Consider the following 27,619-nt stretch of genomic DNA (forward strand, 5'->3'; position numbering starts at 1 on the left):
GACAAGATCCGTTGTTTCTTCATCTACGTGACAACTTGAAGGTCACAGATAGATATGATACAAGTGCAAGACAAGCTGAACATCTTTTCTTCCCTTTCTCTCCGTTTGCCTTCGCATTGTTGACATACTCATCTCGCGCCGACACCTTATATCCTCGCCTTGAGCTTCTCAATCAACCTCTCCTCAACCTTCTTCATATACACATCAGTAGTGACCCAATCATCCCTCTTCATATCCTTGCCCTTCATGGCCAACGCAAGATCCTTGGTCATTATCGAATCCTTATCAATCACCTCCACACAAGCCTCTTCCAACGACTTGGCAAATTCCCCTAATGCGGGTGTATCGTCCAACTTGGCTCTGAAGGCCAGTCCTCGGGTCCAGGCGAAGATTGAGGCAACGGGGTTAGTGGAAGTTTCGTGTCCCTGTTGGTACTGCCTGTAATGTCTAGTGACTGTTCCGTGGGCTGCTTCGGACTCCATGGTCTTTCCGTCAGGTGTGATGAGCTCGGAGGTCATCATTCCCAATGAACCGAATCCTTGGGCGAGGATGTCACTCTGGAATAATGAGCAGTATAAAATCAGCCAAGATGAAGTGACGTGAGGATCTAGGGCGAATAACACTTACCATCACATCTCCATCGTAGTTCTTACAGGCCCAGACGAATCCACCGGATGACTTGATAGCTTGCGCGACCATGTCGTCTAGACATATGAATGTCCATCAGTGACCAACGTACGTCCCGATGCTATTGTATACTCACCAATCAATCGGTGTTCGTAATAGATACCGAGTCTTTCGAATTCAGCTTTGTAGGTTCTGCGTTAAACTCCCCATTAGCATCAGGAAACGAACCGTTTGTCAATGGTGTACTCACGACTCGTATACCTCCTCGAAGATATCCTTGAACCTTCCATCATACTTCTTCAAGATGGTGCTACAAAACGTCCCACACATCAGCTTCATGGTCACCGTACGTTATAGTAAGTAATTAAGTCAAGGACTTACTTCTTTGTAGACATGAACAAAGTCATCTTCTTGCTCAAAGCCATCTTGAAACTCGCATGAGCGAACCCGTAGATGGACTCATCGGTGTTATACATGGCCAACGCCACTCCCTTGCCCTTGAAATCATACACGTTCAATTCGGTGGGTTTACCTCCGTCGGCTGGGGTGTAAGTGAGGGTGAGTTTACCGGGACCGGGAGAGATGAAGTCTGTTGATCGGTACTACATTCCACGTTATTGGGTCAGCTCAACGCCTATTTCATACTCTATGCAACGCAGGTGACAGAACTGATGTTGAGAGGGAAATAGATGCGCACCTGATCACCAAACGCGTGTCTACCAATAACAATGGGTTTAGTCCACCCTGGAACTGGCTTGGGGATCTTTTCGAGGATGATAGGTTCTCTGAACACAGTTCCACCGAGGATATTTCGGATCTGCACAGCATCAACCAGGATAAATCAGCTTGTTTCCATTTCAAATTTCCGTCCTCGGGGGAAATTATGCAGCTGAGTGGATGAAGTTGAGAGAACCAACTTACAGTACCATTTGGACTTCTCCACATTTCCTTCAAGTTGAATTCTTTCACTCTAGCTTCGTCGGGCGTTATAGTCGCGCATTTCACTCCTACGGAATACTTTTTGATAGCTTCTGCTGAGTCGATGGTTACTTGGTCGTTCGTCTATGTATCTCTCAATTAGTACGTTACCTGCAAGAGGAGTAGACTGAACTCACAGCATCTCGGTTCTCCATCCCCAAATCATAGTACTTGAGATCAACGTCCACATACGGTAAGATGAGCTATACCGTGGTGATAAAAACATCAATACACTTAGTTCTAACATGGACCTAAGCCAGTGCTGGACCCACCTCCTCTCTAATCTTCTTCCAAATAATCCTAGTCATCTCATCCCCGTCAATCTCAACCACGGGATTCTTCACTTTGATCCTCTCAATCCCCGCTGGAGTGGTAGCGTATCCCATTGTTGAGGACAGGCCAAAAGCGAGTGGACGGGAAGTTCGGAGGGCCGTTCTAGCTAATAAGGGGGTGGTTCGGAGTAATGGCTGATGGTATATCGACATTACAGTCAGCATTCAATCTCTGAGATAGGTTTTAGGGCTGGAACTGGACGAGGTATATATGGGTATAAATCACGGCATGGACAGAGTAATAGAGAGACAGATGTACCGGTGTTACCGGAACATGAACATGAAGAAGGAAGGGCACGTGATGGGTGATTGGGTAGAATGAACTTACCATTGTGTGCGTGCTTTTAAATGTGTCTGTCTATATTCTAATGTTTGGTGGACGATGTTGTAGAAGAGGTGTACACACTATTTTCTCCCTTTGAATGATATGTTTTAGAGATTTTCCAAGATTATACAGTACTTGTGTTATCTATGAGCTATCAACGTTGACTCGCTTGTCCTCGTCGTTGTTTCGGGTCATTCGGCCGGACCAATCGGATTGTAGTGACAGGATTTTGCCGAACACCGGAACCAATTTCAAGTATCTTACGACGTCATCATTTTTCTCTATGCCGCAAGATGAAAGACGATCTTCAAGATCTTCAGAAAAGTAGAAATCCAGATGAAAAGTCTGTATCATCATTCCCATTACTACACCAGAAACACAAATCCAATCGACCAAGACCAATCAGCAATATGCGTCAGTCGCTCATTAGATTAGCCAGTGCCTCAGCACCGCTACCACTATCCGTACAGCAGGCTTCCATACAGCTTATACCGCCTATACCGTGAGTGTTGCCACCTGATTACTCGATCTGAACCGAGAGATATCTTCAAAAAAAATGGTCTCCAGCAGTGTAGCGTGTTACGCGATCATTGGTGGTTCATCGCATCCAGGCATATCCGACAGAGGATAACAGAGGATACAAGCTGATTTCATGTGCTCATGCCTAGCCTCTATCGTCGTCTCCTCCGAGCTCACCGCACCCTCCCCCCCGAAATGCGATTCATGGGCGACTCCTACATCAAATCCGAATTTCGTCTAACCCGATCAACGGATAATCCCCTCCATATAATCGCGTTCCTCTTGCAGTGGAAATTATACCTCGATGAGCTGTTAGCTTCGACAGGTGCGCCTGGACAGGGGATATGGAGGGGGAAGAAGTTGGATACGGATTCGTTTGAGAAGTTGAGTAAGGAGCAGGTGGGGCAGCTTTATGAGTTGATGCATGCTACGAAGGATGTTTGGAAGACGTGAGTGCTGTTTGATCTGCTTCTCCCCTTTTCATCGAATTTCTGCTACCTCCGGGACCTATCTTCCTCTACTCTCTCGATCATCAAAACCAGAATTGCACAATTTGTCGTCGAATGCTGATCACCTGTGTCACTATAGACCCGAGCAGCTGGAACAGGAAGCTCAAGATGCTGGCGTCTCTGAACCTATAGATGGAGGTATCAAGCAGTAATGTAGTACTATCCGCAATTCAATATAGATAAATGTATCAGTATCAACACCACCAAGCTCGACGGAGCGTGAGGAAAGGCACCATGCTACCTGATAATAGATCTGTCTTAGCTGCCTGGATCCTCTTCAGTGAATGCTGAGGAAGACGATCAGAAAAAAAAAAACTACAACACCCGGGATTCCCAAGTGGTCCCCCACCTTGGTACTAACCGGGCGATAGGTAGGATCGCTGCGCAGAGCGGACGGGATGCGGCTCTTTCTACCTTCTATGGTCGTAGATAAAGTAAAAGCATTAAATGGCATCTTAATCACAGCGGTGGGCGGAAGATGAAGCGACCAGCAGGATCAGTGTGGGATGTACGAGGTACATGAAATCGAATGTTCCTTTGTGTCATTCATAGAAACCTCATTGCCTCACAGAGAGTTTGTTGATTCGATTAGTCGATACCAGATCCCTTTGTTCAACCTTGGCAGGTACCGTATCCTGCTTTGACGTGTACAAATGAAATAATCGGTGACGTACAGGTACAGAGAGGTATGAAACGCAGATCAAGAAACAAACCTCACTCAAGGACAGGGAGGTGCTACAGTATTTAATGTATAAAAGGACAAAAGAGTCAATTAAGGGGACGCTATGCTAGAGTTGTAATGAACGGTACGTACATGTGATGTTCTAGACTTGATAATGATAGGAAAGAAAAAAAGAAAAAGAAGCAGACAATTGCAAAGATAGAGTTGAGTTGAAGGGACAAGGGGAAGACGCGTTTGCTTGGATTTCACGTTGGTTTCAGGTTGGATAAGGTTATTTCGTATCCATCATTTCATTTTATCAGGAGATCTCTTCAAGATACAAGGTCATCCGCAAGCATGTATAAACGCGTCCTCGTTTCAAGGTGATGATTTCTATGTTGTACTTTTGTTCTCTGTTCGGTCATAGTGGGGATAAGTGGACGTGTAATTTAATCCAAAGGAGGGTTTGATTAGATTTCAAGGGGGTCCTTTGGACGCGATTGACTTTGGATTGATTGATGAGTGATGGAGTAATGGAAACAATGCCAAGACTTTTCACACAGGTGTACAGCATACGAGTGATATAAGAGCGGGATACGATGCGCTGTATTATCATTTGATTTTTTTGTTCTTGTGACTTGCTGAGTCCTTTTAAATTGCCTCTCTTTCTTCATTCTTTGCATTCCTTTCTTCTCAACCTTTCATCTCTTTCATTCATCGAGATCTTTCTCACCTCCTTACCACCTTTCAGTCTCTCATATATAAACGACAGTCTCAAGAGCAGGTTTCTCTTGTGCTTCCATCCACTCAACACACTACAACAGTACCCCGTCGCTCTTTACACCTTGTCGACCAACCTTGTACCCCGACAACCAACCGACCAAACTTTACTCCCCTACTATCTTTCATCATCTACTTTGCAACACCCTGACCAGAATGTCCTCGTTCGCTCTCGCACCCGCGTTGATCACGTTGCTTCCTTTAGCAAAGGCTCATATGTCACTATGGATTGATTCCATGTACGGGTTCGATCAGTCATACGAACCTGTTACTCCCATGGCGGGTTTATCTTTCGATCAGTGGGTGAGTGCTCGTGCGACTGTATTGAATAGATGTTTCACTTGCACCATCTATTCTCCTATCTCCCATATCCATATCCTGGCAACGTCTCTTCCGATAGACCATTGGGCTGACTATGAATATGCGATTGCACAGTGGTTCCACGGCTATGCCAACGATCAACCCTCAGCAGTCACAACCCTCATCCCAGGTAACGACCTCACCGTCGAAATTGCCTGTCAGAAAGGGTACACTTCCTATGGTGGTAATCCCACTTCAGACGCCTGTCCAGGCGATTCAGGCTCGTACCATGCCGGAGGATCCACCGGCTCCGGATCAGGTTGGAGTGGCAACTCCGAATCGAACCTTATGGGCTGTGCTCTCGCCATCGCTTTCAAACCTACCGCTAGCCAAACGAACCCCGAAGATTTCACTGTAATGTCAATCCAAGAGAACTGCGTCAGACAACGGCAAACCTCTTTTTCTATCCCTAATAACCTGCCCGCATGCCCTGAGGGAGGGTGCACCTGCGCATGGTTCTGGCAAGGTAAGAACTCCGCCAACGAGATGTACATGACTGGATTCAGATGTGATGTCCAGGGCGGTGCTGCTGGCGGATCATACCCCCAGCCTGTCCCTCCAAGGAAGGGTGCCATCAGCGGTCCCACCCAGCCTATGTACTGGGCCAACACTCCTACCAACCTGGATTATACGCCTGATTGGGAGACGAAACCTTCGTACAACTCTGCTTGGGGATGGACCAACGGTGCGCAAACGGGTGCGTTCGGTGCGGCTACTGGTGGTGGTGGATCATCAAACTCCACTGCTGGGGGTGGTACCAGTACCAAGACAGGGAAAGGACCAACTTCAACTTCCGCTGGCGGATATGGATCTTCCCCTTCTTCGACTACTGCTTACGGTAATGGTAACGATGACGAGTACGATTCACCCTCTTCGACCGCTTATGGTGCTCCCACCTCGACTCAAGCATGGAACGATAACGACGACGGTGCTGACGGTGAATACGCTCAATCCACCTCATCTTCGACCAGAGGAAGGAGACCACGACCCACTCAAACCCAGTCTTACGATGAAGAGGTCTCGTACGGGGGAGAAGATGGAGAAGAGAAACCCTCATGGCAAGAACTCGCCGCTGATCCTATCGAGACCGGAACTGATTCCTCAGACGCAGGTGCAGGTGAACAAGCCCTGGTAGAGACCGGAAGTGGTTCCCCAAAGAAATGTAACAGACATAACAGGAGAAGTAGGTTGAGGACCAGAGCCAAGAAGTCGCACGTTTAATGAAGGGGTTGCCTATGACGGATATGATCTATTAAACCATCTTTTTGTACGCTGCTGTACATAGTTTTAACGATTTCAAACGTTTGATACGTTTTACGTTTTACGTTGCTTTACGATCTTACCATCTGATTCTGATCTGGGATCTTTGTACCTACCTCCTTTTCCGCTCGCTGAATAAATGTTCAATGCATTAGTCCCTGGTGGATGTATGTTGGATATACATCTCACGATCATCACCATGATTGGAATTGACGTTGTCAGCATATGCGTGATCTCAACGATGGTCCCAGTTCGAGCCATTTCCAAGAGACAATTCCATCTCAGTACCAACAAATCTTGTTATACTAGCCTAGTACTACATGGGCCAAGGTCAATCATCATTATAATGCATAAAAGTCATTCATCATATACAAACCTCACTCATGAAAAAGCACTCTGCGAAGGTAAAGCACTTCTAGGCGGCTCATTATACCTCCCCCCATTCCCATTTCCATTAGGTTGTGGTTGTTGTCCACCCGCAGGAACTTGAACAGGAGGCACAGCATTCGCGCTCCTACTTCTCCCCAAAGCCATCTGTCTGGAAGGTAATTGTAATCCCCTCAAACCATCTTTCATCCCTCCATTGGAAGTATCCCACGTATGAGTCATATACCCCGCTGAATGGGGTTGGGACAAATTATATGTATATTGTCCATGTCCGGGTGGATCTTCCTGTGCGGGTAAAGTCGGATTACTTCCATTCCTTGATTGATAGATCGGTGAGATAGGTCGAGCGGACAGAGGAGGAATAGAGGCTGGCGTAGCGTTGGACGGTCTCAGGCTGGAGACCTGGATCAATATCGCACACTCCCTTGTGGATTGGGTTAACCTTGAGCACGCCGACCTAACGTTCATTGGGAAGTTGTGTGTGGCCGAAATGGTCTTGACAAGTTCGCTAACTTTTACGACCGTCTTGATGAACGCCTGAGCATCGTCGGGGAGAGTCGTACTAGTATACGTTGAGGGATTTGCTCGTAGGCCCATGAGGGATTCTCTGAGTCCAGCAGTGATCTGTTCGGCGATAGATAAGAGATGTAGTAATTCTGTATGATGTTTCACAGAGATCGTTGAAGGTCGCCCGGTAGGTGAGAATGGGTATCTTGTAGATTCCGCATTACTCAGAACAGAAGATTGAGAACCGGATTTCTGATGTTGCGTGAATGGTGGAGACGACGCGCCGACATCTTCTGCTAGTTTCAGCCAACATGTAAATGCTATGTCCGTAGCTGCCTCTATGACGTCCAGCAGATCCTCGTCAAACACACTTGCAGAAGCCGGGGTGGGTGGTCTGACGTCGACGGATAATTTCCTGGATGGAGCTTGATGGTTGCCATTGGCACTGGTGAATGACATTGCCATCGCATGACTCGATCCTGAAGATGAAGAGGGGTGGTGTCCGCCTTGTCGATCAGTTGTGGGAACCATTGCAATGGGTTGGTGGGAAGGTACGACCTCGGGTGGCGTACCGGGCATAGTAAATGGTGTATCGTTGGGTGAGGTCGTACTGACTGGGGGTACAGGTGCTTGGCTGAGCTCCTCCGCATCTTCATCTTCATCAGATTCTTCTGCTTGTTGATCTAGAACGATCGTAGCAGACTCCGAAGGACGATGTCGCAGGTATGAACCAGGAGTGGACAGTTGATCAGAAGCTTTTATCTCGTTGGTGCGTGGTCCACCAGGTGATCCCATCAGCATTCCCTTCTCAACATCCAGCGAAGAGAACGATCCAGCTTGTCTCCTCGATTTGCCCATCGTCCTCAGACTCGCTGCATGGTTCGTAGCAGGTGCAGGTGACTCCTCGACTTGAGGTACTAAAGGTGATCCGCCCACCGTAGATTTCGACACCGAAGCAGGTGATTGTGATTCCCTTCTCTCGATGATTGGCGAAATCGGCGTTCGTCCGCTCAACGACCCGGTGGGAACCATCTTGACTCCTCCCATCGATCTCATCGCTAATCCACCTACGTCAATGACCAACAACGGTCTGATCTCGACTAAGAGAGGTGCCATACTCTGCCAAGAACAAGCTACCTCAGCCATTGAGCCATAAATCATCGTTAACAAAGTTCGGGTATATCTAATGTCATTGCTCTTCAAGGCTGGGATCTGCATCTTCAAAACAGCCACCACTTTAGCAAAAACAGCTACGCTTTCTTTAGCTGCGTCGATGACATTCCTGATGGCATGTACAGGTGGCGAATTCCTTCTTGACATGGAGTCAAATCGGTCCAAAGCATTGATGAGATTGTTCATGTAGTTCCCAGCAGGCTCCATCACTCTTGAAAAGACGCTCGCTATTCGTTCATTCACCGCGAACACAAGATACTGCCGTAATGCCGAGTGAAGTTGAGATAAAGCGTAAAGAATCCCTCGGATGGCGTCGATCAATTTAAGTAAAGCTGCTGGAATCGATTTGGATATTGACGATACCGGTAATGTACTTAATCTTCGGAAATATGAGTTTCTAGATTCGTCAATCTGCGGTCCTTCCTGACTATTCCTCTTCTCGACCATTTCTCCGCTCATGTCTCCCGATATTCGTCTCATCATTTCAATCGAACCTTTACGGTTCATGATCCTGCTTCTTTCCTGACCTGACACGGTCGGACCAGCCGTAGGAGACCTGATCATATCACCTCCCCATCCCCGACCGGGAAGTTGAAACTTCGGTACTCCCGGCGCGGCGATACCTAGGCCCAGTGGTCGATTCTCTTCGATGGGCTGACCATCGTTCTTTCTATCCTGGATAATCTGAGCGTGACTTTGCCGCAGATCGGGTAAAGACTTTTTCACGGTGAGATTCCCACTAAGTCGTTGAGTTGCAGTGTAGCTTGCTCCTCTTGAGTGGCCTTGAGCAGCTGGGATCGTAGGTGGCTGAGGAAGATTGGAGGCAGATGGCAGTCGCGAGTGAGCGGAGGATTCGGTAGAAGCGGAAGGAGGGGATGTGAATGATGACGCAGAAGGGTCTCGACTGTGTCGTGTGCGGTAAGGGGAATATTGACTTGGTCCTGGAGAATAGCTTCGTGCAAGAGCATCGTCCGAAAGAGTAGCCGATCGATTGCGACCCAACGCGAAAGGCCGAGTGGGAGTGTGAGGTCGATCTTCAGCGTTTTGAGGCAAGACAGCTCGTTTGACTGTTTCTTGTGATGACATAGCAATCATCGGTGATTCCAAGTGTGAGCGGAAAGATCGAGCTGACGCAGATGTGGCCATAGAGGCTGCACTAAGAGGTTCCTCCCTGATGTTGTGTCAGTGGATCAGCTGGGCAAATTTCATCGAGCTGAAGGGCAACAACTACTCACTCAGACACCCTATTTGACTCTTCAGCCTGTTGCAGTAAACGTTCGGAATCCGCTGCTCTTTGTCTCATCCAGCTTTTCATGTTTTCTATCCAAGGTCTCAGATCCTGATCTCGCCTATCTTTCGAGCTTGTGGATCCACCTTCACTCGTCTTTGATCGTGAGGATGGGTCAACTGGCTCGGCGAGGGGACCAAGCACTTCTTTAGGCTTAAAAGCGTTGAAATGGTAAGTTATTAATTTCCATTGATCAGGGAGTTAACAACTTACAGGCCATTCGATAGGGTTATGATCCACTTTGAACACCTTGAGACTGGTGAATTGTACCATATATCCAGGCAATGTATATATCTTGTTGTTCGTGAGGGATAGGACTTTGAGCCTGGTTAAGCGCTGAGGATCATCAGGGAAAGCAGTGATTTTGTTTTTGGATAGATCGAGGATTTCGAGAGCAGCTAGCTCGGTGATCTGTAGTAGGTTAGAGGTTGATCAGCGGTAGCTTCAATAAGTAATAGCTTACAGGCATACAAGAGATTTAACGCTGGTAGAGAAGGAAAAAAACTTACGGGTCTGGGAAATTCGGTCAGGTAATTTCCTTTCAAGTTGAGATACCTCAATCTAGACAACTGAGCGAATCGGTAAGATATCGATTCGTTCGTCAAATTATTATAGGACAGGGCAAGTCTATCATAAGCAGTATGGTCAGTATCAGTGCCAACGAATCCATAATTTTCCAATTTGACCCTCTTCCTCCATATTGCTGCTTCTATCTCTACCTCTCTCACAAGAGAACGTTCTTCGCCCTGATGCGAATTTCGGCAGTGATTACGAACGACTCACCTCCAGACACCTTTCTTCCCCCTTCCCACACCCCTCTCAAAAACATCTACGACCTCCTCGCTTATCCTGCTCATATTCTGCCTTGAGATATCCAACGTATCTCCTTCATCCTTCGAGTTCCCCGCTATCTCCTTGATCTTATTAATTATATATTCCTCGGTGGGTGGACCAGAGGGCGGGGGAGTAGGCGAAGTCCCCCTCGTTCTACTTAGACTACTATTACTTGTGCTCCGTACATTCGGTGGTGGTGTGCTATTCGACCCCGAACCAGAGGGAGAACCTCTCAATCCACGTATCACAGCAGCTACGTCATTCTTCTCTTCCCCGCTCCCTCCAGGAGAGGGAGATGCAGAAAGGGGGGAAGGTAATCGATCATAGGAAGAGTAATTGTAGTTCCCCAAATTCGAACCCAGGGATTTGGAGGGACCATGTAATCCCATCATTTCCCCACCACCTCCCCTTGAGAGGTTGGTGTTGATTGGACTGAGTGAGTTGGGTGTGGGACGAGGTGAGAGCGCAGAGTTGGATCGGACTCTTGAGTTTGAGCCAGGATTTGGGGTGAAAGTGGTATTTACGCGTAAATTGTGAGTTGGAGGTTGGGAGGGGGAGTGGGAGTAGGAAGGGGTGGGAGTCATTGTTGATGAAGAGGTTGATGAGAGAGATGGTGAGGAGTGCGTGTGGGCGAGAGGAAGGGGGAGAGACATGGTGGGTGAGTGTCTTGTCTTGTCGTGCGGTGTCGTGTGGTGATTGTTATGGGAGGAAGAGTAAAGATCGTCGTGTTTGGTATTCGAGAGAGAACGCTTTGAAGGTGCGAAGAGGGGGTTTGTTTCACTGCGAGGTTGTGGTGATCATCATGATTGATTTGTTCGTCGTGTCGATGTCGTGTATGTGTAGTACGTGGTGATTGTTGCAATTGATGATAGTGATCGTGAAGTCGATGCAATGATATATGTGGGACGAAGAGGAAAAGCAGATGAAAATGGCTCAGATGTCGATGATATCTATCAAACGAGTCTCTTTCAAAACGTCCAGCGTTTCAACGTGTATATAATCTTGACCTAAGATGAATTCCTAAAGTGAAGCGAACAGAGCAGAATCGCAGAGTATGAATGTTGAGATGCTTGTATTGTCGATAAGAAATGATGAAATGCAAAGATGAGAGACGGGTAGAACACAAGAATACAAAGAATCACTGTACGATGTTACCCGGTGTGAGGTACTCGTAAATGATGTTCGGTGGCGTATCTGGATGAGTGCTCTTTCTTCCTTTATGTGAATCATCCTCTCATTAACGGCATAAACAATATCGTAGATTCCCATGCATCATCCAAGTCGCTCGTAATGATAGCTATCTCTTTGTTTTATATGCATACGAATATATCATCATACATTATAGATATTCCACTCGATCAGAACGGACTATCAAATCCCCCTACCAGAGATCTCGCCAAATTCCTAGCCAACGCTAATCTGACTTGATCCAATTTTTTATATCCATCTTCATACCCCATCTTCTTGTTGTTGTCGTTCTTGGATAATCGTTGGAGATACTGTATCAACTGTTCCAGGTAGTCTTGTTTGGCGAACGACGAGTTCACTTTGACTTCTTCCAATACTCTGAGAAGTTCGAATGTCTCGTTGGAGGAGAATAGGATATCGGAATCTGTAGATGTAAAGATAATAAGCACATCGTCAGTCATCAACCACGTCTTCCATGTCGAGAAGAATGACGGTAAGAATAGCATTTGTCATGTTCGAAACAGGTACAACGCCCCGGGAAGGTCCAATCAAAGGATCAAACTCACCCTCTAGCAGATCAATACTCTCCACCAATAACACCGCCCAAATCCCCACGGGGGCAATCCCGCTCGTCAACAGTCCAACCAATTTCGATGCAGCCCTATCCCTCGCCCCCTGATGAAGGAACAACAAGTAATCTCTAAACTCCGATAAGAAGGTCAACCTGGACGCAAAGATGCTCAACGCCGATGTAGCAGGTAAGTCAGGTAGGCCAGAAGTTGGGTCTAATTGGGTTTGTAGTTCTGCTAGGGCCGTGGGGGCTTCGCTTAAGAGGGTTGGTGGAAGAGTATCGACCAGGCGTAGGAACTCTTCGTCTCCTAACATGAGAACCGTATCAACATCCTCATCTAACTACCCGCTCTCCTTGGATATAATGCCGGAGAGGTAAGATGATACTCTTTGAGGTGCAAGGAAAGGTTGACTCACCATCCGTAATGTACGAATCCAATATCCTCTCAGCGATCCTCGACAACGCCCACCCATCACCAGCCATCATACTCATACTAGCCGCCATCCCAAATTCGCCCTTCCTAATCAACTTGGAAGCTAAGATCTGAGAAATCACTTTGAACTCCTCTTCAAGCTTGAATTCCCCACATGCAGCCCTAACTTCATCTAACAATCGCACAGCCTCTTCAATCCCTTTCGACAGCATCCCGGTTCCATCTTCTCCATCTTGCTCCACATCCATCCCTCCATCAGCATGTTTCTTCTTCGCCTGTTGAGCGTCCCCATCTAATGAGATGGATATTCTCATGATATGCGATTTCAGCCTGTTCCTTCCTTCCTGTCCTGCATAATTCAGATAATCGCATATGACTCTCCAAAATGCCGAGTATTTAGGATTATTCTGTAAGATCTCGGTATATTCCAGAAGGAAGTGATCCCTCAATGGGATTTCGAATCGTTCTTCATCATCTGGTATGAGCTCGAGTTTATCTAGCAGATCTCCCAGATGGGACGATAACCAAATATCGATATCGTAACACCCCATCAAAGCCTGTTCGAACAATTACCAAAACGTCAGCTGTATGATCTGTGCCCACGCAGATGATTTAGCTCACCTTGATTATATCTGCTGAACAAAGTGCCGACTGTATAGCATCTTCAGAGATTGTCGTGTCGACCGGTATCTTGTCCAGTATCATTGCCATTATCTCACTACATGGGAAGTAAGCTTCGTACTTTGATGTTACAGACAAATAAGAAAGCTCACGGCAGATGATCTCTCCTCATATCCACATCCACCAAGATCCCCCAAGCTCCCAAAGCCTCCTTCCAATCCGAAGCTTCCTCCAATATCCTTTGGGGTTTACCCTCCATCAACTCAATCACAACTCTGAAATCACTTTCAATCGACTTATACCTGTCTTCGCCAAACCATTGACCTTTCTGTTTACCTTGCGTGAAATTCATCAACTCCGCTCTGAACTTGGCCAACCACGATTTATGAGCCTGTAAGAAATCTAGATCCACTCTCCAGCGCTCTTCGGTCGATCGAGGGAAAATCGATAAGTGCTGAGCTAGTAGGGAAGATAGTTTTGAGATAAGAGAGTTGGGGTGTTTCGAGAGTGATCGTAAGAATGATGCGGCGGGAAGTTGGAATCCTCGTAATATGCATCGAGAGATGTAGGGGAAGAATAATGGATGTTCCCATGGATTTTGGATTGACATGATTTCGTTTCCCTGTGAGTTGTCGGGAGCTACACGTTCACATGGATCAGATCAGCTACATTGGAGTTCGTAAGACCGATGTGATGGCTGAACATCAGACATACCTGGATCGACATCATTCACCCAATCCAGGATTTCTTCGCCGACTAACCCTTCACCCTTACCATCAGCGGGAAGGTATAACACTCCCGCGAGATTGAGAATGTTGTATGAAGTCGTGAATCTTGCTCTAAGCTCGACCTGTATGTCATGTCCGTGTTCTTATCGTTAATCAAAGTCTTCATGAGATATATATAGATTGCCTAACTCACGTCAACGTCCTGACTACTCTTGAGTTCTCCCAATTGATCTAAATACAGATCCGCCAACCTCCTCATATGTATGACAGTCTCCGCATCTGGCGGGCCTAGTAGACCATCGGCTCCTACCAAATTCCCCCTCTTATCCCACGCTTCAGCTATCTTCTCTAATCCGACAGAAGGGAGTCGACGAGAGTGCGATTCAGCTACTATCTGCTGCAGCGACGTAAACAGTAGGTGCGATTCGGTGTATAGCTGCACAAGTGGGTCGGGTAGGGAAGAGAGGGAAGCGAAGAATATCGTTCGATCGGAGAGCGATAGACTTGGTTCGGACAATGTCGAAGGTTCATTGGGATTCGACGAGGGCTAAAACAAAGTTTCAACGTCAGCTGTTTTGTCGGTCAAAACCAGGCAGCACAGCTCACCTTCTTGGTAATCCACGAAGCTACCTCCCCGCCCACAGGCGAAGTGACAGCATTGATAGTTCGACCAGAAGATTTCCATTTCCTCTTATCTCCCTTAGGGTACGCAGCGGGCTGTAGATGCAGCACTTCCACCTCTACCTCTACCTCTTGCTCATCCCCATCTTCGTCCATCCCATTTGCTTCCTGAGGTGGATTGGTAATTGTCGTTATCGCTGTCGTTGATTTAGGTGGAAAGGGGTTGGAGGATGATCCGAAGGAGAATGATGATGATCCAGAGGAAGATTGACCTCCTTGAGGAGCGAATGAAAAGGAGGATCCTCCCATCGGAGTTGAGAATGAGAATCCTGATGGGGCAGGTGCCATATTGGTTGTTACTTGAATACTCAGGTAATGGAAATGATGATGATTTGACGCGATGTAAGCACCTTGAACATGGACAACACCAACCTCACATTTCAACGTTGATTTCGAGACTTGATGCCTTCATCCATGCTTACGTAAAAGTATCCAACAAAACGAGCGGTGGGCGCCGCTCGCCTCTGTCCGCTAGAGTGAGTTCCGCTTGGATCTGAATGAGTGAGTCTGTCTTCCGTCGAAACGGATGCACGGTCCGGCGGGACTGAGGAAGAGCGGATATATGGATTTGTAATGAACTGATTAGAAAGCATTAGGAGTGTGGGGAAATGAATGACTAATGAATGATTAGGATTCGAGAATGATGACATACCTCAAGATCCACCTGTGATTCAAGTTACGCAATAAGCTCAAGTTCCCATCCCCACGCTAAACATCGTCAACATTCTCATATTTCCCTTTCTTCTTTCAACATCTTCTGCATTCTTATACATATCTCATCCGTATTAGACTACATACATCACTCACACTAAGCTACTACAAAGATGTCAACTGGAAAACCTGCCACTCGTAAGTCCCACAACTTCTTCGCTCCTCCTCTAACAGTCCAACCTCAGAGCGGACATAACTGAGGGAACGTTTGATATCAGAATACCAAGCCTGGAAGAAGCTCCAAGAGCTTCACTCCTCCAAACAATCCAAGCTCGTCCTCAAAGAACTGTTCAACTCCGACTCCAAGCGATTCTCAACCTACTCGAAAGAGTTCAAAGCCTCCTCACCCGACATCTCCATCCTCCTAGATTACTCGAAGAACCTGATCGATGAAGAGGTCTTGTCCACCTTGTTCGACCTCGCCAGGGAAGCTTCCGTCGAATCATTCAGAGATGACATGTTCGCAGGAAAGCACATCAACACCTCCGAGGACAGGGCGGTCCTCCACGTAGCATTGCGAAACCCACCGGCCGACAAGGGCGGGTTCAAGATTTCCGAGGAGGGTGTAGATGAAGTCCACGGTGTTTTGGACCATATCAAGGAATTCAGTGAATCCGTTAGATCCGGTTCATGGAAAGGCTACACCGGCAAGGCTATCGATACCGTCGTTAATATCGGTATTGGTGGTTCCGACTTGGGTCCAGTCATGGTCTGCGAGGCTCTCAAGCATTACTCCAAGAGAGATCTCAAATCTTACTTTGTGTCCAACATTGACGGAACGGATCTCGCTGAGATCTTGAAATTGTGTAACACCGAGACTACTTTATTCATCGTCGCTTCTAAGACTTTCACTACTCAAGAGACTATCACCAACGCTGAGAGTGCCAAGGCCTGGTTCTTGGAACAAGCTAAGGATGTGAGTGAAATTTTCCCTTCAACGCTCTTCACATCTTCATCTCGAGCTCTTTTCCGCAATCACTTCATCTGGAGCATTCACATCGCATCAACCGTCTGTTCGCCTTATCCCCGTTCCTCTCGTCCCGTCCTCCCCTCCAACCGCACCCCATATCCGTTTTCGCATATTTTACATCTGTGTAATCTAGAGAGCTATCTGTCTATAAACTCCTATTCTACCTTTTCATCATCAATGAATGGAACCTTCAGCTAACATACCTCACAAACACAGCAAGCCCACGTCGCCAAGCACTTCGTCGCCCTCTCCACCAACGCCAAAGCCGTCACCGCCTTCGGTATCTCCGAATCCAACATGTTCGCCTTTTGGGACTGGGTCGGTGGTCGATACTCCCTCTGGTCAGCTATCGGTCTCTCCATCGCCCTTTCGATCGGTTACGACAATTTCCAAGAGCTGTTGAACGGTGCTCACGAGCTGGATAAACACTTCAAGTCTGCTCCTCTTGAGGAGAATTTGCCTGTCATCTTGGCTTTGGTCGGTATTTGGTACAACGACTTCTACGGTGTGTTTCCCTTCGCTTCCTACCGGATGAAACAGTCTGCGACATGTACTGACATGTTGTCTGGTTTGTCATGCATGCAGGTGCTCAAACCCAAGCTCTCCTTCCATACGACCAATACCTCAAGAAGTTCGCCGATTACTTCCAACAAGGTGATATGGAGTCTAATGGTAAGAGCGTCACCAAGGATGGATCTAGAGTAGACTACGAGACTGGGGTGAGTGCATTTCAGCTGTCCGGGATGAACTGTGTTGCCTCTGATAGTTTAGCTGACGTCATGGCAACCTCACCTAGCCCATCATCTGGGGTCAAAGTGGTACCAACGGTCAACACGCCTTCTACCAACTCATCCACCAAGGTACCAAGCTCATCCCTGCGTGAGTCAGCTTAGAAAAACCGATGGGATCCAAGCTGATGCATGTTCATCTCAGTGATTTCCTTGCACCCGTTGAGACCCACAACCCCATCTCAGGCGGTAAACACCACGAGATCTTGTTATCCAACTTCTTTGCTCAACCAGAGTAAGTATGACTCCCACACTCAATTCGTACATCAAGTGCACATACCACAGTCATTAACCATCTTTCCACACACAGAGCCCTCGCCTTCGGTAAGACCGAGAAAGAAGTCGTCGAAGAGCTCGGCGCCGAAGCCTCCAAGAATGCCGCCCTGGTCAAATCCAAGATCTTCGAGGGAAACAAGCCCACCAACTCGATCATGTTCCAAAAGCTCACTCCCGGTACGCTCGGTGCTTTGATCGCATTGTACGAGCACAAGATCCACGTGCAGGGTGCTATTTGGGGTATCAACTCGTATGATCAGATGGGTGTGGAGCTTGGTAAGGTGGGTGAAATTGTTCTTCTCATCTTCATGGGAAGGCAGGACGGTCATATACTGAGATGCTGATTGTCTGTCTATGTTTTTGATATATAGGTCCTCGCTAAGAACATTCTCAAGCAACTTGGTAAAGAAAGTGATGTACAGGGACACGACAGTTCTGTAAGTTTTATCTTCTCGTACCGCTGACATATGCCCGGAACAGAACAGATTTGCTGATTCCGACATGGTACTATCTCAGACCACCGGTCTTATCCACTACTACCAAAAGAACAGAAAGTAAATGGCAAGACTCTGTCGGGTGTAAGCGAAGTTGTGTATTCTTGGGGTGAGATCGATATAGTGGAGAGAAGGAGAAGGAAACAAAAGTGTTTGCTAGGTTAGGAACGCGTATTCCTTAATGTTTGATGCATTTTGTCCGTGTTCCTTCTCCCGTGTAGATGATGCGTCAAGCTACTCACACTCAGACCATTGTTTGCATATCGAATACAACATGTCATCCATTGATAGGAGTTCAATATACGTCTATGAGTTTTGTCCATTGACGGGAATTGTCAAGGCAGACTTGAATTGGGAGATCTATAAAATTTATCTGAACCATCTAAGCAGTAGCAATCAGTCCACCCAAAAGTCACCGTCCCTCATCCTTCTTTCCATCTTCACCTCCTCTACTCCCCTCATCTTCACCTTTCTCCCCTTCCTTCTCGTTATGAGCCTTCCGATCCTTGATCGGCGTAGACTTGTGATCTTGAGTCTTCACTTGACCAAATACGTCCCATACCGGGGTCTTAGCGCCATTCCCAAGTTCTCTATCCTTGGCTGCTACTGTGATCGGAACCTCCAATTTCAACTTATCAACCGCTCCCTCCCTTTCCATCATCTTTGGAGAACCACCTGTCACCTGAGCATCATCAGCCTGTACCTGGACCCTCGGCTGTTGAACACCTCTCCCACTCAGCGAACTGATAGCTCTAGGTCTATTACTCCGCTTAGCTCTTCCTCCAGTCCCTCCCAAGGCATATGAATAGTTGGTACCGACCGAATCGGACTGCGAGATGTAGGTTGAGATCGTCGCTCCGCGAGTGCGATTTTTGATCCGCTGTGAGCCCATTGTGGGGGTAGCAGGTGGTGCCTGTTGGCTAGAGGAAGGTACGTTGATCGAACCGAACTCTCCACTAGGCATTGGTGCAGATCTAGGTGTCCTAGGTATAGAATTCACACTTCCCCTTCGGATCGACGAGGTAGATGCAGATGTGATAGGCAGGGTGGAACAGTTTGCAGTGAGGGGCGGTCTGATCCCTATTCTAGTGGATAACGAGGATGTTGCGGAGATATTCGACAGGGCCCTAGGTCTGTTAGTTGATCTGGGCGAAGTGGGGTTGGGTAATCTGAGGGATCCGCCAGAAATGGGTGATGGGGGTATACGTAATGAATCGCCAGGGGCAGTGATGGGGGGTGGAGGGGAGAGGTACTCTTCCTGCTCCTCTGCTTCTTCTTGTATCGGTATATTCACTCCCACTCCTCCCTCAACTTCCGCTCTGCACACACTCTGTTGACCAATTTCCCCTTCCTCGTCTTCATCGGAAATCACAATTAAGTGATGTTCCGCCTGACTGCCCAATGCCAAACTCGCAATCACCGGATTAGTGATCCACCCTACCACCGCGCCATACACGCATTTTATGACCATTGGTGCCCATTTCCAACCCTTTTCTACTATATTATCGTGCTTGTACAATGGTCCCAGGACTATGATGAACAGTAAGAAGACGGGTAGACCAAAGATGATGCCGATGGCTGCTCCCTGAGCTGCTGTGAGGAATATCCGGATAGGCAGGGGTTTGGAATTGGGAATGGGGAGGAGGGAGTTGTTCTCTGTTCCTTCGAATATGAACCGAATCAACATTCTCAGGTAGTACGAGAAGCCTCTTGTGATTTGTTCGTCTCCGGGATGTTGTTCTTCAGGAGCAGGAGAAGGCGAATCGGATTTTTCATTTGAACTAGCAGTATCCTTCTTGCTCTTCCGCCTATTGCGTCCTAGACGATCCGTAATTTCCCTCGGATCTGGTAGATGCTCGACATGAGGCCATGCGAATGATAAAGGTGCGACGGCATGGTGGTGCAGGTCCGTGTGAACCAACGTAGATGTAATTAACATCGATGCGAGACATTGGATTATGGGTGTGACGCCTAGGTCGCCTGCCAAGGTATTTTTTGATAGGACCCACATCTAGTATGTAAATCATATTTCACGTCAGCGTCGTTTCCGAGGCTGAAGGAAGGAAACAGCTCTTTGCAGGACTAACCTTGATGACCTTTTGATTGTGGTACACTGTACATAACATACTATGAGTCTATGCATAGTACGGAAGCGAAGGGTTGGGACTTACTGGCATAGGCCACTGCAAAGTTCGCTCCTCCATCTATGATCTGTCATATCAACGATAAATGTCAGTATAATGTAATGAACAAAGGCACAAGGGTTACTCACCCCTGCTCCCACGCCTTGCAATACCAAGAGATAGAACCATTGTCTATTCGTCAACGGAAGGGGGAACGGCCTGAAGAGTGATTTCATGGTGTCTAGTATGGGTCACTGATGTATTTGTAACATGTAGTCTTCTGCAGTGCTAAAATGAGGAGTGGTACTAGTGGAATATAATTTACGGATTGAATACAAAGATGGCACGATAAATCTCAATCTCTTGTTCAACTTTTTCATTGATCAGCACATCAAAGCATACGCGAACAATGTTAGTCGCACGTGGACGCATACGGTGTTTGTTTGGTTCTGATTGCGACTAAGTGGTGAGCATGAATAAGATTAAAGGTATGGTTGGGTGGCAAATCATGCGTAATCGTAATCGTAATCGTAATCGTTGAGTGAGGCTTGGCAAGCTGCACCGTCAAGATTGATCAGCAGCAGAGAGTTGGAAAGGGAAGATGAATGCAACTATAGATTATAGATTGTACCAGAACATATCATATCATACCTTATACCCGCTTGATCATCTTGTTATCAACTCACTTGGTCATCGATCATACCATCCAAACACAATAAAAGGCAAAACCTCTCATCGCGCTCTTCCCTCTTCTCATTCACTTGTTCAAACTTGATCCTTGCCACTTGACTCCAAAGCTCACTCATTCAACATGACCACCACCACTCCCTCACCAACCCATCGATCCGAGATGATGTTCCTCGGTAAAGAATGTAATCATCCAGCCTGTCACCTACATGACTTTCTCCCATTTGAGGTGAGTCTATCCTTCTCTCATCCTTTCCTACTTGCGCCCAACTCACTTAGCTAACCAATTACTCACCAGTGCCCAGCATGTCATCTCCCCTTCTGTCAACCCCACTTCCTCCCCTCCCAACACTCCTGCACCTCACCCCTCCCACTATCGATGGTAGATCGCATAGCCCCCAAATGCCCAATGTGCGATGAGATAGTCAAATACACCAGCTCATCAAATATGGATCCCAACGAGGCTGTCGAGAGACATATCCTTTCGGGGACATGTACAGGTTTCCAGGGTGGAGAGGAGAGGAAAAAGTTGGAATTGAAGAGGAAGAAGATGAATGGGGAGATATGCTGGAGGAAGGGGTGTAATAAGATGTTGGTCGTGAAGATGCGATGCGAGGTGGGTTCTTGTTTGGTCTCATCTCTTCTTCCTTTGGAAATGCAGTAGCTAACGGCGAGTAAATACTCAGCAATGCAATCACCTTTTCTGTCCCACACATCGCCATTCCTCCTCTCACACATGCACCCCTTCCAACACACCCTCCTCATCCAATATCAACCTATCCTCTCAACCACAGCCCCAATCTCAACCAACACGTCAAGCAGGCAAAGCTGCCTTATCCAGACTATTACCCCAATCCATGACTCCTCCCGTCGCTTCTAGCTCCTCATCAACACATCCAAAACCCATACCAGCCGTCAAGGTGACTTCAGCCTCCTCTGCCCCTGCTGCATCAGATAAACCATTAGACGCCAAAGCAGCTGCTGCGGCCGGTGCAATAAAAAGAGCAGGGCAGGATGTCAAAGTGCCATTTGTAAAGACGAAGACTGAAAAGTGAGTCTTTTTTCCTGTCTACAGAATGACACATTGAAACAATCGTCACTTCACATACTTCAATCGAAACCGTAGCTGACAAACGATTTACACCGCTAGACGATCCCAAGCAGAGCTCAACTCCACTATCCAAGCCTTGAAAGCACGGCACGATAAGGGGTTACTCTCAAAGACCGAGGAGGTGAGATAGACCCCTTGAAATCCAACCCTGGAAACCTCACTTATGTCTCTTCTGTCGCTGTGGTTGTGGTCGTGTTCGTGGTCGGTGGGGATGTACAGGTCAAATATGCTGAATTGGTGGCTGAACGGGAATCTAGCAAGAGGAAATTTGGCGGAGGGGATAAGAGTAAGAATGGTGGGAAGGAGAAGGGGGACTGTATAATAGCTTGAGAGGAGGTGCTCGCACCTCGGCAAAGGAGGTATTGGGAAGGTATAGGGAACCTGTAAAGGGGAAAGCGTTCTGTTTCATACATACATCCGATTGACTAGTCAATATACCCTGCATTCTCATGATGATAATCAATTTGTATATATGCATTGTATCACGACCCTACGCTACTTGACTATCAACATTTCATTGATCTTTATATTTGTCTTGATTGCATTGCATTGCATTTCAGAGTACAACATCTATATATGAATATTTACTTGATTTCCGATTTACCTCGTAAAATATTGATATTAATATCATTGCATTATACTTTACCTCCCTATCTATAATCTATTGCTATTTGCCAATCACCTAGAAAATCTAGGTACGAAACTGGGAGCGTCCGCCTTGGGTACGAAAGATGCTGCGGCGGGATGTAATTGTGTAGATGGGTTCGTAACGCTATGAGATGGAGTGTGATTCTGGGTTGCCGATATTTGAGGTGATGTGGAAGGAAGATTACCGTTGTTTCTGGATGGCGTATTCGTATGCGTATTCGATTTAGACGGGGTACCATTATGTTTAGACGTCGTATCTTTAGCTTTAGATGGGGTACCCTGTCTCCCCTGTTTGACACTCCCATCTTCTCCATCCCTACCTCCCGCATTTACTTTAGCTTTACCTCCTCTCCCACCGCTCCCTTTGGAACCCTCCCCATTCGCCTCCCTCTCAGCAATCTGGGTATTCGCCTTCCCACCCCTGCCCTTGGTAGTAGCGCTCCGAACCTTCCCCCTTCCCCCTCCCTTACCACCACCTCTTCCACCTGTACTACCGCCCACCGTTCCAGACTCCTGAGCAACCCTAGCTTCCTCCTCAGCCCACCACCTCATAAAGTCCACTTCCTGCGCTTTATCCTTCTCAGCCGTCCTCTCCTCCTCCTGAATCTCCTTGAGGCTCTTGGCAGGTTTCCTAGCGCTCATCTCAGCAATATCACGCTCGTGCTGCTGGATGGCCAATAATGAGAATCCCTGTGTTATGGGAGAAACAGATACAGGCGGAGTAGGCGTGAATGTAGGTGTGGTCCATGCTGCTCCTCCCGATGCTTTGCGCTGGGGGACCACACCAGGTGCAGCTGGAGGCAGCTTGACTGGAGTGATGATTTTACTGGAACCGCTCCGCTGAGGTAGAGGGGAAGCTTGCGATGCGGATGGACGAGATGAGGTGGAGGGAGATTGTTGGGCTTGTAGTATTGGGAACGATGATTTGGGTGTGTCGGCAGTTCGCCATGGACTACCAGAAGCGGATGGCTGACTACGTGCTGTTGAAGGTGTTTTGGTAGGGGTAGGTAAAGGTGTGGGTTGAGGTCGTGAGGGTCCACCCATGATACTACTGGGCGTAGCAGTGGGAGTGGGGCGACTCGGCGTCTTTCGAGCAGCTTCACCAGCCATGATACTTCGTAAGTCGACCCTACTCAAATACAATCAGCATTAACCTCAACTTCCTACCAAAGGACAACTCACTTCTCCGATTCCACCTTCTTCGATCTCCAGACGGCTCCCTTTCCGGCTTGAGCAGAAGCAGCAGCCAGATCCAGCGGAGTGACCGGTCTAGTAACTCTCGGGGTAGAAGCGCTCGAAGGTGGAGTAGGCAAATCATCGTCCATCTGGAATATCCCATCTGCCGCTGAGGGAAGCATCTCAGGCGACATCATAGGTGAGGGAGGTACTCTGGTTCTCTCTTTGATTGTTGAAGATAGGGTCATCGTATCGACTGGCGAGAGAGCCGGGGACTTGGGCTTCCATCTGAATGGTTGTCTGACTCTTGGTTGAGGTATATCCTGCAACAACAACCATTCTCGATGTTTCTCCATTGCATGTTTGGTGAGGATCTGACTTCTTGATACAGATAGTCTAATTCCTTGTTTTTGAGCGATAACTTGGCTGAGATCTTGCAAAACGTCGATATCCATCTCGTCGAGTAGTCCCGATTCTAACATCGTTTCCATACATGAGATTATATAGTCGAATATACTGAGTTTGAGAGTGTTGGCTTGATAGAATGCTGCTTCAGTTGCGAGCGCAGCGGCGTTGAAGGCATTGCAGTGTTTGATGATCGCTCGAGAACAGACCAATACAAGTCGATCGAGCAGTAATTCAGTCTGGCTTGATATCAGCTTTTTGTCCCTGACAAAGAGAAGAACGTCACTTACAGCAGCAGCAAGCACTTCAAATACGAAATCCAAGAATTCATCTAGTGTATCTTGATCTACTCAGAACTATACATCAGCGCACATCCACAACTCGACAAGAGCAACACAAAGTCGCTCCACTCACGCAGATAATCAAACAGCCCCTCCTCCGCTCCTTCATGTATATACCTAAACACCAGTTTCATAGCAGGCCATTGAAGATGTTCCATCCTAACCGTCACTCTCCCCCCTTCGACCCTTCTCGAGGTCCAATCAGAATCCGCAAACATAGCTTCGAAGAACGGGCATCTCGATCGGAGTATAGTGGAATTGCACGATATCTCCTTATCCGCCAGTACTAGTGTTACATCACACTGCGTCTGTGTCGAAGGGGGTAAAGTATGGGTTGAGGTGAAGAATGCGTAGATGTCGGAAGGGAGGGTAGGTTGAGGTATGGGTTGTTTACCTGCTGAAGTGAGGACTGTCGAAAGTGGTGTCAAGCCCAATTCATCCGCCAGAGCCTTGAGATCGGATTTGATCTGACCTAGGGGTAATTTAAGAGAAGCAAATTTATCTTGAACCGCTCGAGCCACTCTTGCATCCCAGATTGCGGATATATCGTCCGAGTAGATATATTGAAGGAGGAGCAGAGCAGCGAGTGGGTGACAAGCGTTGATATGTATAGCTTTCGATGATCGATACTTGCCCAGAGAAAACATGTCGGATTTACCTTTCCCGACTCCAGAACCGGATAGAAGCTCTCTAAATTTCGGTACTCGCAGAGAGAGGATGACACTATGAGCGGGAATGGCGACATCCTTCACAACCAGATGAACATCACTCCCAAGCAATGGTTCACTCCATGCGAATAACGAGTCTCCATCATCGTTCCTCCATCTACTAAGGATCGTGCAGAATCTAAACGCTACCGATAGATCTTTGGTGATAGAATTCGAACTTTCACCTTCATCGTCATCCTCCACTTTCTTCTTGAGGGCTTCTTCGAATTCATCTGCAGTCATCTGATTCTCGAACCGCCGTATATGCGGTTGCAGCAAGTACAGATCTTCGTCCAAAGTCTTTCCAGTCAAGGCGATAGCAGTGGCCTTCGCATCTACGCGAATAGCGGCGAATGCTCCTGACTCGTTGACTGCGACCTTTACAACTCGTTGTAGGTAGGGTATACGACGGAATTTGAGTTGACCAGAACCTGACTTGAGTCGTTGTCTGACGAAGACGTGTCCTGATTGCGTGCAGATAATGACTGTACCGTCGGACCCCAGTGCGACATCCTGCAGAGCGGTGTGAATGTCAGTTACAGATTATGAGATGACCAATAAAACAAGAAGATGACTCACCTGAACAGCAGTAAAGCTTTTCCTTAATGCCCAAATCATCTGCGGTTTCACACTAACATGACCTCCTCTGGCATCTTTCGGTAGATCGTCCAATGGATTAGGCAAAGCGAAGGTAAAGACATCGCCAATCGACGAAAGAGCAGCAAAGGAAGTACCACAGCTAGTGACCTTCTTGATCATAGGTTTCAGAGTAGCTTGAGGCGGTCTAAATGGGAATGCTTCTGATAAGACACGAGGAGTGGAGAAACTGATTTTGAACGATGTGTCTCTGTGGAAACATAGGACTTCGTATGTGTCCATTAGACATATCATAGCGTAATCTGTGAATGCAATGTCGAGTACAGGTTGAGTGATAGATGTGACTTTTCGAGGTACGACTTGAACAGGGTTCGAAGCTTTATCATAGCCTGTTTCATCGTGATCAGCTATCTGCGAACATGTCTTCCGTTGATCTGGCTGATGCGAAGTGCTTACCTAAATGGCCAGCATTCGTTCCCCACGTCCAAACTCCTTCGGCAGTCCAACAAGCGCTATTCATTCGTCCAGCCGCTACACCCCTTACGAACTCTTTTTTCAACGGTCCCACGATCCTCTTCGGAGATATCTGAACCAGATCATCTCCATCTCTAGCACCCGGAATAGGTTTCTCGGGAACTTCGATGGTATAGCCCAATTGCGAGAACCTATTGTGTCCCCACGATAAGACGTATCCCCCAGAAGCCAGAGCGAGGGTATGATCTTGACCCAAAGCAATGTCTATAATACTATGTGGTAAGTCCGGTAAAGGTAGTAAGGATAGTTGAGAATGAGTTGATCGACCCAATCTTCCATTCGAGCCGAATCCACATAAACTCAGATTACCCCTTGCTTCGTTGGTGACTACCCCGGTATGTAATTTGGCCATGGACACCTTCTTGACTCCGACATGATCGAATTTCTCTGATGGGTCTGATCGACCGCTCGCTTGAGCTTGGGTGAGTAGGTTGATATGATCTGGAAAGGCTTTATCGGATGCATCTCCCGTACCGAGACCGTAGTTTCCTTCGCACCACGTATCAGCTTGGCCCAATGCGGTTACGACAGTTGGAAATGAGCTTACGGTTGACTCCCCAAACGTACAAGTCAGATCCATCGACATCGTGAGGGGGATTAGTCTGCGATCAAGTCAGCTATATCCGTTATCACTCTGCATGAGATAGCTTACCCCTTCAACAGTCCCGTTGTACAGATCAAAAGCCGTCATCCCCTCTGCATCCTTGACACTCAAATCTATGTCACCTCTCGCCAACAGATCCCTCGCAGCTCTTAGGTTTCCCACGAACAACGCTCGATGAAGTGCCGTATAGCCCGACTCTGTATCTTGTAGATTCACAGATATATTGGGGTTCTTTAACAGGATGTTCAAGAACGTATAGGCATTGGCAGTCGACGACGAAGCAACGAGGTGAAGAACCCTGTGAACATCCATTTCATTAGCTGAGCATTCATGAATGAAGATTCACCTTCCAGCTAACAAAGAACAAACATACGTTCGTCCAAACTGATCTCTCTCATTGATATCGCTCTTTACCGGCCCCCCACTAAACCCTCCTATCGACCAGCTCCTCCCTCCAGACGCACTACCAGGATTAACGCCCTTACCTCCCGCATGGGAAGAATTGTTGCTCCCATCCAGCTCCTGGCGGAAGGCTTTGACATTGCCATTATAGTAATGTACGTGAAGATTTGGCATAACAAGTTTTTCAGGTTCGAGACCAGTAAGACCGTTGGATTAGACAGGAATATCGAATCTTCGAGGAAGAGGGCCTCGAGAGATCAGATGAGACTGTCTAGAAACGGTG

General features: G+C 47.4%; 9 protein-coding genes and 1 non-coding gene across 10 annotated transcripts; 4 read left to right on the forward strand and 6 right to left on the reverse strand.

Annotated features, from left to right (window-relative positions):
• Positions 1–146: 146 nt before the first annotated feature.
• On the reverse strand, positions 147–2,090 carry I302_104940 (isocitrate dehydrogenase [NADP], mitochondrial; the record flags this gene model as incomplete). Its single annotated transcript, XM_019195563.1, has 9 exons — positions 147–557; positions 628–704; positions 764–819; positions 878–937; positions 1,009–1,229; positions 1,325–1,444; positions 1,549–1,689; positions 1,743–1,808; positions 1,878–2,090. The coding sequence occupies 9 exons, from the start codon at positions 2,088–2,090 to the stop codon at positions 147–149; spliced, it is 1,365 nt and encodes a 454-aa protein (XP_019042386.1).
• A 582-nt stretch (positions 2,091–2,672) lies between these two features.
• Positions 2,673–3,442, forward strand: I302_104941 (acetate non-utilizing protein 9, mitochondrial; the record flags this gene model as incomplete). The annotated part of the gene is made up of 3 exons (XM_019195562.1): positions 2,673–2,764; positions 2,931–3,230; positions 3,370–3,442. The coding sequence occupies 3 exons, from the start codon at positions 2,673–2,675 to the stop codon at positions 3,440–3,442; spliced, it is 465 nt and encodes a 154-aa protein (XP_019042385.1).
• Positions 3,443–3,603: 161 nt separating this feature from the next.
• I302_104942 lies at positions 3,604–3,718 on the reverse strand. The gene has a single exon (XR_002022047.2). It is a non-coding gene; the product is annotated as a 5S ribosomal RNA (ribosomal RNA).
• A 1,169-nt stretch (positions 3,719–4,887) lies between these two features.
• Positions 4,888–6,312, forward strand: I302_104943 (uncharacterized protein; the record flags this gene model as incomplete). Its single annotated transcript, XM_019195561.1, has 2 exons — positions 4,888–5,034; positions 5,167–6,312. The coding sequence occupies 2 exons, from the start codon at positions 4,888–4,890 to the stop codon at positions 6,310–6,312; spliced, it is 1,293 nt and encodes a 430-aa protein (XP_019042384.1).
• Positions 6,313–6,732: 420 nt separating this feature from the next.
• On the reverse strand, positions 6,733–11,193 carry I302_104944 (uncharacterized protein; the record flags this gene model as incomplete). The annotated part of the gene is made up of 5 exons (XM_019195560.1): positions 6,733–9,589; positions 9,654–9,859; positions 9,920–10,117; positions 10,216–10,333; positions 10,490–11,193. The coding sequence occupies 5 exons, from the start codon at positions 11,191–11,193 to the stop codon at positions 6,733–6,735; spliced, it is 4,083 nt and encodes a 1,360-aa protein (XP_019042383.1).
• Positions 11,194–11,898: 705 nt separating this feature from the next.
• I302_104945 (uncharacterized protein) lies at positions 11,899–15,050 on the reverse strand (the record flags this gene model as incomplete). Its single annotated transcript, XM_019195559.1, has 8 exons — positions 11,899–12,152; positions 12,295–12,606; positions 12,716–13,289; positions 13,354–13,450; positions 13,506–13,992; positions 14,068–14,203; positions 14,275–14,628; positions 14,688–15,050. 8 exons carry the CDS (start codon positions 15,048–15,050, stop codon positions 11,899–11,901), a joined length of 2,577 nt encoding a protein of 858 aa, XP_019042382.1.
• A 536-nt stretch (positions 15,051–15,586) lies between these two features.
• I302_104946 (glucose-6-phosphate isomerase) lies at positions 15,587–18,065 on the forward strand (the record flags this gene model as incomplete). Its single annotated transcript, XM_019195558.1, has 9 exons — positions 15,587–15,611; positions 15,692–16,389; positions 16,660–16,948; positions 17,029–17,162; positions 17,240–17,322; positions 17,377–17,466; positions 17,542–17,788; positions 17,879–17,944; positions 18,024–18,065. The coding sequence occupies 9 exons, from the start codon at positions 15,587–15,589 to the stop codon at positions 18,063–18,065; spliced, it is 1,674 nt and encodes a 557-aa protein (XP_019042381.1).
• Positions 18,066–18,413: 348 nt separating this feature from the next.
• On the reverse strand, positions 18,414–20,360 carry I302_104947 (uncharacterized protein; the record flags this gene model as incomplete). The annotated part of the gene is made up of 4 exons (XM_019195557.2): positions 18,414–20,012; positions 20,089–20,114; positions 20,173–20,212; positions 20,274–20,360. The coding sequence occupies 4 exons, from the start codon at positions 20,358–20,360 to the stop codon at positions 18,414–18,416; spliced, it is 1,752 nt and encodes a 583-aa protein (XP_019042380.2).
• A 575-nt stretch (positions 20,361–20,935) lies between these two features.
• Positions 20,936–22,252, forward strand: I302_104948 (uncharacterized protein; the record flags this gene model as incomplete). The annotated part of the gene is made up of 5 exons (XM_019195556.1): positions 20,936–21,040; positions 21,110–21,427; positions 21,498–21,862; positions 21,962–22,043; positions 22,142–22,252. 5 exons carry the CDS (start codon positions 20,936–20,938, stop codon positions 22,250–22,252), a joined length of 981 nt encoding a protein of 326 aa, XP_019042379.1.
• Positions 22,253–22,600: 348 nt separating this feature from the next.
• Positions 22,601–27,510, reverse strand: I302_104949 (uncharacterized protein; the record flags this gene model as incomplete). The annotated part of the gene is made up of 9 exons (XM_065869964.1): positions 22,601–23,699; positions 23,753–24,390; positions 24,442–24,497; positions 24,566–25,712; positions 25,779–26,185; positions 26,253–26,819; positions 26,878–26,932; positions 26,983–27,232; positions 27,308–27,510. 9 exons carry the CDS (start codon positions 27,508–27,510, stop codon positions 22,601–22,603), a joined length of 4,422 nt encoding a protein of 1,473 aa, XP_065726036.1.
• Between the last annotated feature and the right edge of the window lie 109 nt (positions 27,511–27,619).

Source organism: Kwoniella bestiolae, chromosome 3 (genome assembly GCF_000512585.2).
Source record: "Kwoniella bestiolae CBS 10118 chromosome 3, complete sequence".
Taxonomy (NCBI): domain Eukaryota; kingdom Fungi; phylum Basidiomycota; class Tremellomycetes; order Tremellales; family Cryptococcaceae; genus Kwoniella; species Kwoniella bestiolae.